The sequence below is a fragment of the Pristis pectinata genome, chromosome 24, assembly GCF_009764475.1.
Source record: "Pristis pectinata isolate sPriPec2 chromosome 24, sPriPec2.1.pri, whole genome shotgun sequence".
Classification (NCBI taxonomy): Eukaryota; Metazoa; Chordata; class Chondrichthyes; order Rhinopristiformes; family Pristidae; genus Pristis; species Pristis pectinata.
In genome coordinates this window covers 9,894,645-9,911,899 of record NC_067428.1, presented here as the reverse complement: position 1 = coordinate 9,911,899, position 17,255 = coordinate 9,894,645, and the positions used below count along the sequence as shown (strand labels likewise).

Below are 17,255 nucleotides of genomic sequence, written 5' to 3'. Positions count from 1 at the left end.
TGGGAACTGACACAACAGTTGGGGCAGATCAGCCAAGACGATGTTTTTTGGCAGGGCAAAGTTAAGGGGCCAGGTGCCTATCCCTGCTCCTGTTGTCATGTGTTCTTGTACTGATTTGACTGTAAACAACAAAGCAATGGACAACAGACAGTGAGGTTTTAGGTTGCAGTGGTATACATCTCCGCAGTTGTTGATGGACAGAATACTTCAATGATGCCCAGTTTTGAGCAGCTGGATCTGTTGCAAGTCTATTCCAATTAGTATGACTAATGCCACACAAAATCAGAGACAGCACTGATGTGAAGATGGGCTTTTGTCTCCATTAGGTCTATGGTGTAGTTACTCCCACAAATGTTGTCACAAGCAAGTGCAATAAATATGGACAAGGTTAGGCAAGTTTATTCCTCATGTTGGTTTATCCCTTGCAGACCCAGTCTGGCAGTGATGCCCTTCATGGCTCAACCAGTGGTGGTGCCTACCTACCATGCCAGTTTTAGTAATAAATAGTCTCCCACCCAGAGGACATTCTGTGCTTTTGCTCATGATCCTTCCAACTATTGTTCACCTGGAAGATCACTAGTTCATCAGCTGTGGACGGTTAGTGGGTGGTAATTAGGATGCTTCTTTGTGCCTGTTTGCCTATTCAGATGGAATCTTACAAGGTGCAGTACAGTGCTGGAATGCCAGACTTGACGTTTGTGCTTATAAATCTACAACCCTGATTCAGAGATGGGAATGTGGCAGTTGAGCCATAGCTAGCATTAGTAAACATTGAGGGTATCTGCTCCTTTTTGTTATGTTACTGTAAAATGAAAGCCCTGTGCCATGGATTCTATAGTCAATGTTGAGGACTCTTGTGGTTACTGCCTCCTGCCTGTATACTACCACCTCTGGTGAGTCTGTACTGATGGTGGGACAAAATGTAGCCAGTAACTGTGATGGAAGAGTCTGGCACATAGTTCTGGAATGTACGATTCTAAGAGTATGACTATGTTCAAGCCATTACACATCTTGTCTGTGAAACAGCTCTCCCCATTTATGTATCAGTCCCCAGATGTTTGAAAATAAGACTTTGCAAGGGTGAATGAGCAAAGAGCAAGTTTGTCGTGTCTGAATTTGACGCCCAGTTCATTGCCAGACAGTCTAATCAGTTTTATTTTTTTCTGTTTGAACTTGGTGGTTATAATACAACTGAGCAGCATGCTAGGGCATTTCAGCAGACAATTAATATTGTTGCACATCTGGAGTCATATTTAGACCAGACTGGTTAATGATGGCAGGATTTCCTCCCCTGACATTACAGAACCAAATGGGTTTTTAAACAGGTTAGCTTTTTTGATTACTAACCATAGTATTTTTTTTAAATTCCAGATTATTAGATGAATTAATACCATAATAGGATTTAAATTTTATATTTGGATTGTTAATCCTAACCTCTCAGTTACTAGTTCAGTAATTTTGCCACTGTACCATTATTTCTAGGATGACAATTAAGAATTAAATTCCCAAATGATTTTTCTCATCTCCCGTCAAGTGAACAGGGGACATTTAGGAGTGCTCTGTGAGCTATGTTCTATAAGACCAAAATGTCTAGCAGATTATGATGAGCCTGTACCTTTTGGTCAGCATAACAAGACCCTATCAATTGCTGCTTTTTAAATCCAGCGAACTTGGAAAGAAGATAATTGAACTGTTTTCTTTATCTGACACACTTTTAAGGCTCAAATTTTATTTATTGTTCATCCAATTACTACCATAGCATCTCACACAGCCTTGGGTTATTGAAAAATACATGATAGCATAAAAATAGTTTTGAAATGCAGTCACTGCTACAACGTGGGAATTGCAGCAGCTGGCTTGAGCTTGGCAACAATAACTTACATTGTGATAATGACCAAGTAACGAGTTTCTGTGATGTTGAATGAGGGATAAACATTTGGTCAAGAGAGTAGGAATATCTCCATTGCACTTCCTTAAAAGTAGCGAACCTGGGTTCTTTTACATTTACCTGAAAGCTGTAAATGGGGTCTCAAGTTAGCACCTCAGACCATCCAGTAGTTCCTCAGTACTGTGCTGAGACATCAGCTTAGATTTTTGTACTTGGGTCTCTGGAGTGACACTTGAGTCTACAAATTCCTGATTCGGAAATGAGAGTTCTATCAATTGAGCAGGGCTGACATTAGCATTGCTTTTATGCATCCTTTATCCTTTGCATTTCCTTATGTTTATACACAATACTGCAAAGGCCTTCCAACACAAACCAGGAGATAAATACAAGGGAGGAGATTCTATGACAACTGTTTGGTTTCAAGCAGCATGGCATTTCAAATTATGGCAAAAACATCAGACTCCAAAGTATGGTAATACAACAACTATAGCAAATTGGTTTAAAGATTTGTTAGAGGTTGACTCGGACATTTTACACGAGTTCCTTAAAAGAATAAAAAATGGAAAGAAAATTATCTATCCAAAACCAATAGTTTACTGCATAGTCACTGTTGATTTAACTCAAGCTGGAAAGCAGCACTGCCTGCTCCATCACCACAGTGCTCTCACATGTGGAAACTTCACTCAGATGCTAGTACAACTATACTCCTTCCTATTCCTTTTCAATGTGGCTTGAAGTTTGTTCAACATTTAACTGCATATTAATACATTTGAAAAACCAGTCAGCCTTCTCCAATCCACAAAGATTTCTCGTAATACAGACTACTTATATGCATTTTTGTTTTTGAAACCGTGACAATGAAATTAAAATGTAATGGCACATACATCCCCAAAGGTGCAAACACCTGCAGAGGGCAGTTTCAATCGTTTCAGGTAGTTCCAATAACTTCAGCAATTATTATCTGTGGTAGACAATCAGCTCCAAATACAAGCAGGAATTCTTCCACCCAGTCACTGGGAGCAACTTGCCAGCAGGTGGCACCCCTAGTCTCAAAAATGAAACCAAATGTGGAGAGTAGTTTAACTTCTGATATTCCAAAATGTTCTTATGCAGAGACAGACTGTCTATTGGCAACTGTGTCCACACTTTTAATGCATGCAGTGCTTCAAAGAGATCTGCCGCTATGAACTAGACACAGGGCCTCAACTCAAAACGTCATCCATCTCTTTGACTCCATAGATGAGGCATGACCCGCTGAGTTCTTCCAGCAGTTTATTTTTTTCCTGTGGATTCCAGCATCTGTGGTCTTGTGTGTCTTTATGAAATTGTATTCCCCTAGGTCAGTGTTCTTCATTGCAAGGCCTACGAGTCAGTGATGGTTCCTATAGACCCCAAGTACAGCTCTTGTGAGATCATGTCTTGGAATGTAGACAGCTGTGTAGACAGTGTGCCAGGGGAACAGGGCCAGTGGTGCAGCCAGGAGTCAGACGCTGGGAACAGGGACCAGAGCATGGTTGGGATTGTGAGCTGGACACCAGAGTGTGTATGAAAATGTGCGTGGGTGTACACTGGTACCCCATTAAGTGCCATCCTGCAGAGTGCCAATTCATTATAGTGTTCTTGGTCTTGTGCTCTGAACATTCAGAGGTACATAGCCCTCAAGTAAATTTAAGAAGGCATCCACTTGGCCTGCATATTGCTATACCAAGAACTTGGAATTCTTACCATCTTGGAATAGTGATCTCATTGCTGCACGGCTTGGTGTAGAGTGAAACACTGAAGCAATGTACAGCCTGTGAAGGGTAGTGTCGAACTGAGTGGAGTGAGCAGTGCAGCCACTCAGCATTGACAACTGGGGCTTGGGATGCACCTTGTCCTGCAGAACAATTGTGGGCCATTACTGGGAACTAGCTGAACAGTGGTTTCTGGCCATTGAGCTTGCTTACCTAGAGAAGTATCCAGGCTTGGCAGAGCTATGTAGCCAAGCAAAGAGAGGGGAAGACAGTGGCTTCCATCACCATCAACAGGAAGAGATGAGCAGCACAACAGAATCCAGGGGTCAACATGTGGAGCAGCAGCTGGCAGTCCCAAGGAATGGCCCACAGTCATTGTGTCGGCCAAAGTGTACCACTCCATACCACCCAACACCAACCCTCAAAAGGCTGCTGTTGAATGTTGCCTCTGTGGCTCACCCCACACTGAGCCATGAGGTCACCTTTACCATTTCATTGCATGGGAGTACCAGCAGAGTAGTGAGCCCTGCACCAGGTTCCCAGCATAGCAGTGGTGAATGCAGGGGTTTGCACCAGGTTCTCTGCCCAGCAATGCATCTTGTATAAAATGCAATGATTATACCTTTTAGAGTTGATCCTAATTCCATTAGTGTTCTCCTTCCTGGGAAGGCATCTGAGCACCAGCAAGGTGCAAGAGTAAGTGTTAAGTCTTGGGGGCAGGGGTGGTGTTGGTCAGAGGGCACAAAGTCAGAATCTCTTTCTACAGGTGCTGCCTGACTTGCTGAGTATTTTCTGGTTTTATTCTCTTTCTTAAACCCGTGAAGATCACTCCCTCAGGTGATCAGCAAATTAACAGAGGGCAGATAGTACACTTTACATTCTCCTTTTTGAAACAAAGCCAGTTCAATATTTGGTTCAGGATCTTTTTAAATAGGCACAATAAATTGGGACTCAATGTACACAATCTAGGATTCATTGAAAACAATATTTTACATGCTTACTCTTCAGCCCAGAAGGTAAACACCCATGTGCCCAATCAAACTGTATTCCAATCGGTTTTATATGGTTTAAACTATCCTAGTAACTTTGTAGATGTCTATTTGCATTTGTATATGCTCTTGGCCAAAATAGCAACTTTACTTTCAAAGAACAAAGAACTTTATCCACTTCTCAATCCAAAGTAATGACTCATCTATTCCATGTCAAATGGCAAAAAAGTCCAATTAATTCTTATGGCACCTCACTTAGACCAAATTTATGCTTAACCTGTTAGGTTCTTGTCACACCCCAAGCCTCTGGAACAACTGGTGTTCTAGAAGAACAAATAGTTTTGACTTTTTCCTGGTCTTCTATACATTAAAAAATTAAAAAAAAATACAAACAGTAATTCCAAAATGACTTCTTTAACTGCCTCCATTAGCAATGCAGTATTTCTTATTGCAAGCCAAAATATTTGGATTGCACAAGTCATTTTTATCTACAAAATAAAATTCACCATTGTTATACAAGTAAAAAATTCCCAAGACTTAAATCATATAATTCTCCTGAGAAGAAAGTTGCTGGTGATGATTGAAATTGCCAAAATTTCACACACATTAGGCCAACTTCTCTCAGTGGCAGACATATCGCTACCACAAGTTTGGTTTGACCCCCTGTAATTCAATACCAAATATGACAAATGCCAAACTCACCAGTGGCGCAGTAAAACTGACGTTTGGGTTGTTTTGTATTTCCCACAATCCTTCATTGAATCCTTTCCTCTTGTTTGGTTTTCCATATTTGTCTTTGTATTTTTCAAAAAGGAAAATATCTTTTGGTCCCAAAAATGCCCTGACAACCAAAAATAAATGTTCTATTATATGACCAGTAAATAAAACATGTGAGCTTTCAACATTACGTATAGGAAATTTGACATTAAGAGTGAAAAAAGGGGAAGGAAGAAGAGAGATGTGGGAAAATACAATCTTAACTACACCTCAGGGATTGTTTTCTCACAGGTAACTTTTCTAGTTTTGAAACAGCAATCATAACATCAAAGGGTTTAGAATACCTTTGAAATAGGATATAGAAGATACCCCAAGATAAAGTTTAGTCAACTGAAGAAGGGCCATTTTAAAATGGAACAGATCAGACTTGAGTAAAGTGGAATCAAAGTTTAGCTGCAGTCCAGGTAGATTGCAATGAAGGACAGGGATAGGGAAATTAAAGTCAGAGCTTCAGGGCAAGTAAAAAGATAGAAGATGCTGCTAGAATACACGCAAGATAAAAGTGGTTGAGGTTCTGGATAGGGTGAAATTTGATAAAGTGATGGCATTAGAAAGATTATCTGTACTTAAGGTGGATAAATCACCTGGTCAACAAGGGATTCATTCTAGATATCTGATGCAAGGGAAGATGCAAAGCCATAATCTTCTAAACAGCTTCAGATTCAAGGGTGTTGATGAGAGGACTGGAAAGTTGGAAATATTACACTTTTGTTTAGATAAACCCAGTTAGGTTAACTCTGATGGCAGGGAACGCTCTGAAAACATTAATCGGAATTAGTGTTCATTTGGACAATACAGATTTATTAGAGAAAACAAGCACGGATTTGTTAAAGGTAAAATGAGCCTAGCAACTTGATGGAACTTTTCTGATGTATTAACAGAGGGGTAATGAAGGAAATGCAATCCTTGTATTGTACGTGCACTTTATAAAGGCATTTTATAAAGTGGCACATAATGGGCTTGCCATCAAGACTGAAGGCCATTGAATAAAAAGGGCTGAAGCAGCATGGATAGAGAACTGGCTAAATAACAGGAGACACAAATCAGTAGTGAAATACCTCTTCAAAATGAAGGGAAGTGTATAGTGGCATTAAGAAAAAAATCAGTTTTCTTAATATACATTACAATTTGAACTTGGGTCATCATACAAAATGGGGACAGAAGTAGGCCATTCAGCCCCTCAAGCCTGCAGTGCCAGTCAATAAAATGAGTACACAGGCACAACTTCCAAATTTGAAGACATGACAGACCTTGGAGATGTGGTGAACTGTGAGGAGGATAGGAAGTCCTCAAGGAGATATAGACAGGTTGGTTAAATCAGTGCATACATGGCAGATAGGATTTCATGCTGAGAAATGTAAACACTTACATTTTCGTAAGAAGAATGAGAAACAAACTAGAGGCCAAAATTCTAAAAAGAGGCACAAGAACAGAGATCTGGGAATACAAGTGCACTTTATTAGAAGTGGTAGGGAAGGTTGAGAAAGTGGTTTAAAAAAATCCTGAGCTCTATGGATGATGAACAACTAGAATAGTGGGTCCAGTTCAGGACATTACTCTTTAGGAAAGAAGTGAAGTCTTTGGAACGGGTGCAGAAGAGACTTAACAAGATGATTCCAGGGATGAAGATCTTCAGTTATGTGGATCAAGTGGAGAAGCTCCGGTGGTTCTATTACAATGGAGGAGGTTGCAAGGAGACCTGACAGTTAACATTCCGAAAGGCAGAGAAACAGTACCCATTTTCAGAGGGGTCAAGGATCAGGGGACAGAGAATGAAGACATAAAGGACCAAAGAGATTCTTTTTATTAAATAAATGCAGTTGGTAGGTAGGATCTAGAGTGAACTGCCAGGGATATTAGTGGAGGCAGATTCTACTGTAGCAATTAAGAAGGAGCTGAATATATATCGGAAGAGAAATTTACAGGGCAATGGGGAAGAGGATGGCAGAGTAGGAACAACTGAATTATGGAGCCAGTATACAGTCTCAAAAGGCACCATTCCATGTCATAACCACTGTGGCTCTGCTTAATTTAGTTTAAAAATAACATACTAGATTAGAAATAATTGTGCAGCACGGTACTACCAACTATACATATGAAACTGGCTCAACAACACATTGCAAGTATTGATACATACGTAACATTATGAAACACTTCACAGCACTGTCAATTATTTCTTTGAACAATGATTATCACCTTTTCAGAACTTGCATCAACACTGATTAGATGAACACCTGTTAATATTTGGCAAAACAATAACTCATTCCCATATATAGAGCGCTATAATAATGAAAAACTTTCAGGGCTGGAAACTAGAAAATGGAGGTATATACTGGTAAACAAATCCAAATTCACCAACAAAATATCATGACTGATCATATATCACTTCTGCTGTAAAGAAAAGGCAGAAATACATACGTTTCATGTGTACCATAGAAGAAAATTGGGTATTTATTTGATGGTGGCTTCACTGCTCCCTCGGCAACGTCATCAATCTGAAACAATAATATGGAATTAATAAACTTCATGGTTATGATTTAGTTGCGAAATCAAAATGTAACAGGCACCAATTTTCCAACAATTTTTTTTTAAAAACACATGTCAAATATCCTCGCCCAATGATTTGTTTAGTGGGCAATGCAACTTGCAAATTGTCTATACATCAATAATCAGGAACAACCTCTTTGAATTCACCAGTAATCATGATTTAAGTTGATTAAACATTTGGGTGACCTTATTCCATTTTCAATGCTAACTTCTATACTGCATTGTTCTTTGAACTCCTGTTTTATCATTGAGTATATACCCTTGTTCCGTAATCAGAGAAAGGTAATTTGCTCGACCCTGCAGCAGCACTAGAAAGTATAGGCTACAAGATTCAGTCCTATTCATTTCTTTCCCAAGGAACTGAGTCTAAACCTAGTCAACAGAAAATATAGGAAATGGAGGCAAATCCATATTGTGGTGCACAACAGGGAGTGACCTTAGGAAGTGCTCAACATAACGTAGGCCCCATGAGATCAAGGACAAGGAAACCTCCTAAAAACATCATGGGAAATAGTAGGATTAGACTTTAGGGTCCCTCCAATCTACTCTAATTCGATAAAATCACTGCCAGTCCTGTATCTTTTCATTAGACCTTAACTTCTTTTTCCTTTAGTATCCAAAAATCTATCAATCTCAGTCCTGAACATACTACACCTCCTATCTCAGCTGATGAATTAGCATTCCTCCACACTAGACACTACTTGAGTAGAAAGGGCAAAATATACTTTGGGTGGGAGACTGCAACATCTACTATTCAGGAATGGTTTAGTAGCACAACTAATGCCCAAGCAATAAAGGGACAAAGTGGGTCTCTGGTAGGTGGAGTACCAACACATAAAATAAAAACAGCTTAACTTTGTCCTTCACAATCTGAGTTTCTAATGCAGCTTTCCACAACAGTATTGGCATGAAAGGCTTAAGAATTGTTGTTAGACATTGTTCAGGTACAAAGAAGAACTAGTCTTCAAAAACAAAAAGAGAAACTTGTAATAGATTAACAGTTCAAAACTGACCATCATTAGCATCAAAATCCATACTGACATATCCCTCACTCTACCATGACAATTAAGCCAAGTAGAGCAAACAGTTTCAATATTAAACTTAACAAGCAGGCAAGGAGATGCATTATGTACAAAAAAAACTGCCAACTTGGTGCAGCTACAACACAAGACTATAAGTATGCTAAACAAACTAGTGTTTTCTAGACAAAGCAAACACATTCCACTACGAAGGGAGCAGATGATATGGAATCCTGCTACATCTGACTGTCAATGTTGCTGGACAATTAAACAACTAATAGGAAGAAGGTCCATGGATAATTACAGTCCTTGAAAAATGGCACAGCCCAGCACATATGAGCAAAAGACCAGGGAGAATGGAACAAATGCAGCCATCTTCAGCCAGAAGTACTAAACTAGTGATGCACCTCAGTCTCTAGAGATCCCCACCATCACAAAAGCCAGTCTTCAGCCAACATAATTCTGTGTGTGATACACAAAGGCTGTGGAACCCAAACACATCCTAAGTGTGGCATTAAAGATTTGTTCTCCACCTTTGGGGAAGGCATAACATTGCCACATACCTGACACAGTGAAAAATTGCCCAAATCAAACCTGCTTGCCAGACGTTGAATTCAATGTTGCCATTGCCCAAATACTTACAGTACATTCAGTAAACTAGTAAAACTGATAACAAAAATAAATTTATAGTCTTTTACCTTGCAGCACCACTATTGGAATAGAGCTGCCTCATTTCTTTGCCAGATGTTGTAACCACAAAGACAGCAACAATCTTAGACTCACAACAACCTGATGCAGGCAGATCTGTTCTCAAGATCACAGGCTTATTTCAGCTGAAGACATAAGCAACCCCTGAATTAGTTAGGGGGTGGTGCTGTTCTCCAAGACAACAGTCTGTAACATGATTTTCCATAATATGCAGCAGCATCATTTGTACAAGCATCAAGAAATGAGAGTTGATTAAAGTTTATTTACTTTTTTGCCCCCACATAAATTCATTAAGAGCGAATTTTATTCCACACCTCATCTCAAATTTTTAGGGTAATGGATTTGTGAATTCTCTAAGAGCAAATTTTCATTACCCAAATGGCCATAATATGGGGGTTGCCTGTATTTCAATAGCCAGTGAAACCAGGAAAGAAAAACTGCACAACTATGGGAACAGGATAGAAAAACGGAATAACCAATTGGCTAAACAGTCCACTTTTTTGTAAAAATCATTCTCTATATTTTGTTTAATTAATGAGTTTATTTAGTAGGTACAGACACTACTACTAGGCTGAATACAAACTTAGAAAACTGATCTGAAGTTTAAACCACAAAAATCCTTGAGGTATTGTATTATTCTACATGGGATCTATTTATACACAAAAGGACCCACAGAGTGAGCTTGAACTGAGTACAACTTTCAACAATTTTCTAAAATCAGGAGACAAGAGACTGCAGATGCCAGAATCTGGAGCAAAAGAAAAACAGCTGCTGGAGGAACTCAATGGGTCAGGCAGTATCTGTGGAGGGAAATGGACAGTCAATGTTTTGGGTTGAGATCCTTCATCTGCACTGAAAGAGGGGAGATAACCAGTAAAAAGAGGTGAGGGGGAGGAGTAGGGCAAGAGCTGGCAAGCGATAGGCAGATCCAGGTGAGGAGCAGTTGATTGGCAGATGGAGTCAGGTGGGGGGGGGAAGGAAAGGGTGGAGATAGCAAGAGAGGCAGAGATGTGATAAGTGGAGATCAGAAAGGGCTGCAGATTATGGAAAAAAAATTGGGTAAGAAAGGAAGGTGAAGCATGGAACAAGATAAGAGAGGGATGGTGGACAGATGGGAACAATGGAAGGAGTGTGTGGGTGATGGGCAAATAGAGCAGGTGGGGAAGAGGAAAGAAAGGTGTTGACAAGAGGACTGCTGTTCTGCTATTCCTCATATTCCACCTTGGCAGTCTACAAACTAATGGCATGAACACCGAATTCTCCAATTTCTGGTAACCTGCTTCCCCCCCCCCCGTCCCTTCCTCTCCTTCTGGTCTACCCAGTCCTCTCACACACACACCCTTCTTTCCAAACCCCCCCACCCCCAGCTGTCTATCACAGTTTCTTTCCCCTCCCCCACCTACATCTATCACCCACACACTCCTCTCACTGGGTCCCCCACCCACTCCCCCTCCACCCACATCCATCCTTTGGCAGTTTACATCACCTCTCAGGCTTAGCATCAATCCGTGTGTTTGAAGTCCAGAAACATCAACTTCAGCTAACAATCACTTATGAGGGGCCTTATATTATCCTGTATAAACAGCATAATATAGTATCCATCGACTTCTCCCTGACCACTCTTTTAATTACCTCTTCAAAATAAATAAAATCAATCTGTCAGGAACACCCACTGTTTTACATATCCATGCATGTTCTCTGATCTACAGAGATGATTGCGATGGATTCAGTTACTCAGTTCTTAATTACAGATTCTAGTAATTTCCTGACCAAAAAGTGTTATGCTAATTAGTCTACAATTCCCTCGTTTCTATCTCACCTTCCTTGAATCTAATGGAATGGTTTCCCAAAATCAGGAGAACTTCAGAAAATGATTGTTGGAACACTTATTTTCTTGCCTTTTTCGAAAGCACACTTAGTTGGAAGTTATCTTGTCCTGCGATTTAATCACTCTTTAGTGCTGCTATTTTCCTCATTTACTTTGCTTTCTCCAATTTTTGCAAGTCCTCTTAGTTTACATGTGATGTCCAAGTTATTATTTTCTTCCACTACTTCAAATTCAGAGTCAAACTAATCATATGGACTATTTCAATTAATAATTATGAAGCCACATTCCACTTAACCTTGCTCTTTTCCCAATCATAACCGTACAGAAGTTTATTTTCTTACTCCTTTTTGTAGTTCTTTCTATCTTTTAGTCATTTTACTGCTGATTCTTGTAATATCCAGTTGCCAGGACCCATGCTAGTTTTGATCCCTCTTGTATGCTTTATCTTTTAGATCCATGTTGCTCCTTGTCTATGACTGCACTATTATTGATGAGTAAAGCTCTTGCCTCTTTTGAGATACAAACCTAGCCTGCGTCACATTTTGTTTTTGGAACACTTCCCACTGCTCTGAAGTTTTATACATTACCAGATTTTCCCAGTTAACCATGAATACAAATTGCTGTCTGCTCATATAGAAGGCAAGTTATCCAGTTCTAGGATCTTTGCAGCTGTTGGGGTTTCCGTTTTTTTTTTAAGTCTACCTCAATTATATCAAGATTAGTATTAAATAAATGTACTGCTAAGACCTTAACTAAATTTGGTTCATTGGGTACTACTAAGTCTAATATGGCCTATTCCCTTGTTAGTTCCACTGCACGTTTTCAGAAGTGAAATGGGGTGACAGCAAACATAAACCTGTTTCCATAATGGTGTGCAAGTTAAAATGACAACAATTCATTAAGTGCTGCAATCTACTCCCATTTAGTGTTCCAAATCCTTCATGGAAAATATCACCTATATTTCATTAGGACTGACAGAGTTATGCATTCTTCACATTCTCTATTTTCTGATGGGGTTTTATGACCCATTCCGCTGTATGTGGGCAAATCCATCAGTTCTAAAGAACATTGGCACCCAGGTTCCTTAGCACAAGAACAACATGCATTGAGTTTGCATACATACTTCAGCAGATGTCCCAGTTGCAAAATAAAATACAAATTAGAAATGTTTCGACACCTACATTTGTCGATACATTTCAATAAACGTACAAAAATGCAAGCACCCTGAAATCATAATTGGAGTACCAACTTTCCAAAATTTGTATTAGTGACTGGAAATTACCAACGCTAATGATCTTCCATGGATCGATTGCCTTGTCTCTGCATTTGAACAGTAAGCTACAACAATAACAAGAGGAAATAGAAAAAGTACAAATCAAAAGATAGTCAAAAGTTCATAACTGCAGGTTTCAGGTTTGATCACAGCTGTTGCCTGAAACTGCAAATGCCATCCGTTCTGCTGCAGGGACTGTTGAACTAAAGCATACTGCACACTCTGCAAAGCAGCACATAATTAAAACAACTACACAGCTTAAAAGATACTTCAAGTTGGAAACAAGTCTGTCTGCATGCAAGTGCCATTGTTGCACTTCACAAGATCACAAGATAAGGGAGCAGAAGCAGGCCATTCGGCCCATCGAGTCTGCTCCAAGGAAAAGGGAAAAAGAAATGGGGTGGGAAAAAAAGAGAGAAAAAAAACTATTCTAATCCCATTTGCCAGCCTTATCCCCATATCCCTTGATACCCTGACTATTTAGATATCTGTCTATCTCCTCCTTGAATACCCCCACTGATCTGGCCTCCACTGCTGTGCGTGGCAAGGAGTTCCACAATTTCACCACCCTCTGGGTAAAGAAACTTCTCCTCATCTCTGTCTTGAAACTGTACCCTCTAATTCTAAGATTGTGCCCTCTGGTCCTGGACACGCCCACCAAGGGAAACAGCCTAGCCACATCTACTCTATCCTTACCTGTCAACATTTTAAATGTCGCTACGAGGTCCCCTCTCATCCTTCTGTACTCCAGCGAGTACAGTCCAAGAGCCGACAAATGCTCATCATACTTAAGCCCTTTCATTCCTGGAATCATTCTCGTAAATCTCCTCTGAACCCTCTCCAACGTCAGCACATCCTTCCTAAGATGCGGGGCCCAAAACTGCGCACAGTATTCCAAATGAGGCCTCACTAGCGCCCCGTAGAGCCTCATCAACACTTCCTTACTTTTATACACTATACCTCTCGAGATGAATGCCAACATAGCATTCGCTTTCTTAACCACCGATCCAACCTGGTGGTTAACTTTTAAGGTATCTTGTATGAGTACCCCCAAGTCCCTTTGTACTACCGCACTATCAATCTTCTCTCCTTCTAGATAATAATCTACCCGCTTATTTCTACTTCCAAAGTGTACAACTGCACATTTCTCAACATTGAATCTCATCTGCCATTTCCTTGCCCATTCTCCTAAACTGTCTAGGTCCCTCTGCATTCTTTCTATTTCCTCTATGCTCCCTACTCCTCCACTTATCTTGGTGTCATCCGCAAACTTAGCCACACAACCATTTATTCCATCATCCAAATCATTGATGTACAAGGTAAAAAGGAGAGGCCCCAACACCGACCCTTGCGGCACACCACTAGTAACCGGTAACCAACCAGAACGAGATCCTTTTATTTCCACCCTTTGCTTCCTGCCAACCAGCCAATTCTCCACCCATTTTGCTACCCTGCCCATAATTCCATGACCTCTCATCTTATTAATCAGTCTCTTGTGAGGCACCTTATCGAAGGCCTTTTGAAAGTCTAAATACACAACATCTACCGCCTCTCCCTTATCCACCCTACCTGTGATTTCTTCAAAAAACTCCAATAGGTTGGTCAGACAGGACCTCCCCTTCACAAAACCATGTTGACTAGGTCCTATCTTGCCTTGCGCCTCTAGGTATTCGGTAACCTCCTCCTTGAGGATAGACTCCAATAATTTTCCCACCACTGACGTCAGACTAATAGGTCTGTAATTGCCTTTGTGCTGCCTCCCACCTTTCTTATACAACGGAACTACATTCGCTACTTGTTAGAGTATAAAAACAGTAAAGAGGATAGAGCATTAAAGCAGAAAACAAAGAAATAATAACAAAGATAAAAAGAAACTGCAGGTGCTGGCATCTGGAACAAAAAAAATAGAATGCCGGAGAATTCAGTGGGTCAAGCAGCAGCTATGGAGTCAACAGGTGCATCAAGTTTATTGTTATGGGCAGACATACCCAGGGTGTAAATGCCATGAAAATAAGTTTGTTGCAGCAGCAGCACCACAGTACATTACAAACATAAATTACAAATTTCAATTAACAAATTATTTGTAACTTACACAATAATAAAACAAATAAAAAACATAATGACATTAATGCAAGTTGAGGGAAATATAATCTGGGGTAGAATCAGAGTTTTTCAGGTTGTTTCAAGAACCTGATGGCAGTGGCGAAGAAGCTGTTGTTGAACCTTGAGGTGCGAGTCTTCAGGCAGGAGGTACAGGAACCTGAAGGCAGTATTGAGAAGAGGACGTGGCCCGGATTGTAGGGGCCCCTGATGATGCATATTGCCTTCCTGAGACATCACCTCTTATAGATGTTCTCGATGGTGGGAAGACTTGCACACATGATGAAACTGGCTGAGTCCACCAATCTCTGTAGCCTCTTGCGTTCCAGTGCACTGGAGTTTCCATACCAGGCTGCAATGCAACTAGTCACAAGGCTTTCTGTTGAAGTTCAGAGCTTTGATGACATGCCAAATCTCCTTAAACTTCTAGGAAAGTAGAGATGCTGGTGTGCCTTCTTCATGGTTGTATCTATGTGCTGGGCCCAGGATAGATCCTCCGAGATGTTAACACCCAGGAATTTGAAGCTGCTTACCCTTTCCATTGCAGACCCTTCAATGAAGACTGGTGTGTGTTCACCCGACTTCGCCTTCCCGAAGTCCACAATCAGTTCCTTGGTTTTGCTGAGGTTGAGCGCAAGGTTGTTGTCCGACACCACTGTAACATGTATTACATGTAACGGGATGTATTCAGAACCTAATAGTCCAAGCACATCAGTAAACCAGAGGAGGAAATATTTTGACAAGCCAACAGGATCTATTTCTAGATAACTCAACAAATGAAAATCTTCAAAATCTCATCAATAAAACTGAATTTAGTAATACAAAATCTGATATCAATACTTTGGACTTTACAATTAACAGTGTAAATTACATAAAGAAAAAAGAGGCACTCAGCTATTTCTCTAAAGAGGACATTATTTTCATTCAAATGTTATGGTGAATTGTTTTAAATTAAAGAGATAAAATACCTTTATTAGTCACACGTACATCAAAACACACAGTGAAATGCATCTATTGCGTAGAGTGTTCTGGGGACAGCCCGCAAGTGTCGCCACGCTTCCAGCACCGACATAGCATGCCCAAAACTTCCTAATCTGTACGTCTTTGGAATGTGGGAGGAAACCGGAGCATCCAGAGGAAACCCACGCAGACACGGGGAGAACGTACAAACTCCTTACAGACAGTGGCCGGAATTGAACCCAGCTCGCTGGTGCTGTAATAACATTGCTCTAACCACTACACTACAATTTAGTAGGTCTGATAATGCAAGTCCTCCAATACCTCCACGCAAGACGTTTAAAAACGTGGAAGACTTCAATTAAGAAGTAATTCATAAAAGTCTAGCATGCCCTTCTTATTTATACATTCAGGTCCCTTATTTATTAACCAAGATATCCCAAACACTTATATAACCTTAGTAATTTTCTCAGTTACTTTCAGGCTCTCCACGTTGTTCCTTCCAAAATGCATCATCACTTCCCACTTATTTGCATTACGCTGCATCAGCCACGTGTCCGCCCACATCACATTCTGTATCTCAAGTCTAGTTACTTTACATCTGTCTCTCTACCTGAAGTCTGCTACTACTCTGCTCACAACCTGGACCTGGCAATATTTTTCTTCAGTCAGAAAAACATCTTTACTCTGATCTCTTATCTCTTAGCCAATTATGTATCCAAGTTACAATTATTTCTTTTACTATCATGTGCCCCTACTTTCCAAATAAGTCTATTATGTGGTGCTTAAGCGAATGCCTTTTGAAAGCTCACTTCTCGATCTCCTGCATCATCTCTGCTATTTAATTAAAAATCACAATGAAATTAGATATAATTTGCCTTTAATAAATCCATGTTGCTGTCCAAACCTCTGCAAATGAGAATTAATTTTTGTCCTGGATGATGAACTCTAGTTTTCCTCACCAGTGACATTAAACTAGTAGGCATGCAGTTGAAACATGTACTTAACTTCCTCTCTTCTTAATAGGCATATAGGATTTCCTTTCCTCCAGATCACTGGCACCACTCAAGAAGTAATGAAAGATTGTGGGCGGAGTTTCTGCTGTTTCATTAGGATGTATTCCATTTGAACCAGCTGACCTACATTTCTTAATAAAATGCTTTGGTGCTACTTCTTTCCTGACTGGTGAAGAAAAGTCTGCTGTTTTAAAAACTTCTCATTCATATTTTAGGCATTTTTCCACTCTTCTTGCCTTTTACTTTTTTTCCACTCTTTCAATATGTTTATTAAAATCTCCCATTAATGTCACTTATTATATTTCACTGAAATTCACCTACTGATTTGCTCCTCTATTTCCTTCTCCCTACTTGGGAGGCTATAGTGCACACAGGAGTAATGTAACAGCTCCTCATTTTCTGCCCCACAGTTCCAAAAAT

The 17,255-nt window shown here is 40.2% G+C and overlaps 1 protein-coding gene across 5 annotated transcripts in view; it reads right to left on the bottom strand.

Annotated features, from left to right (window-relative positions):
- hdgfl2 (HDGF like 2) overlaps positions 1-17,255 on the bottom strand; it is a 54,693-nt gene that overhangs the window by 28,495 nt on the left and 8,943 nt on the right. For all 5 annotated transcript variants that reach the window (XM_052038234.1, XM_052038232.1, XM_052038233.1 and 2 more), the window contains exons 2-3: positions 7,806-7,882; positions 5,313-5,451 (exon numbers count right to left, since the gene is read on the bottom strand). In XM_052038234.1, the coding sequence (XP_051894194.1) occupies positions 5,313-5,451; positions 7,806-7,882 (216 nt within the window). The remainder of the gene's footprint in view (positions 1-5,312; positions 5,452-7,805; positions 7,883-17,255) is intronic.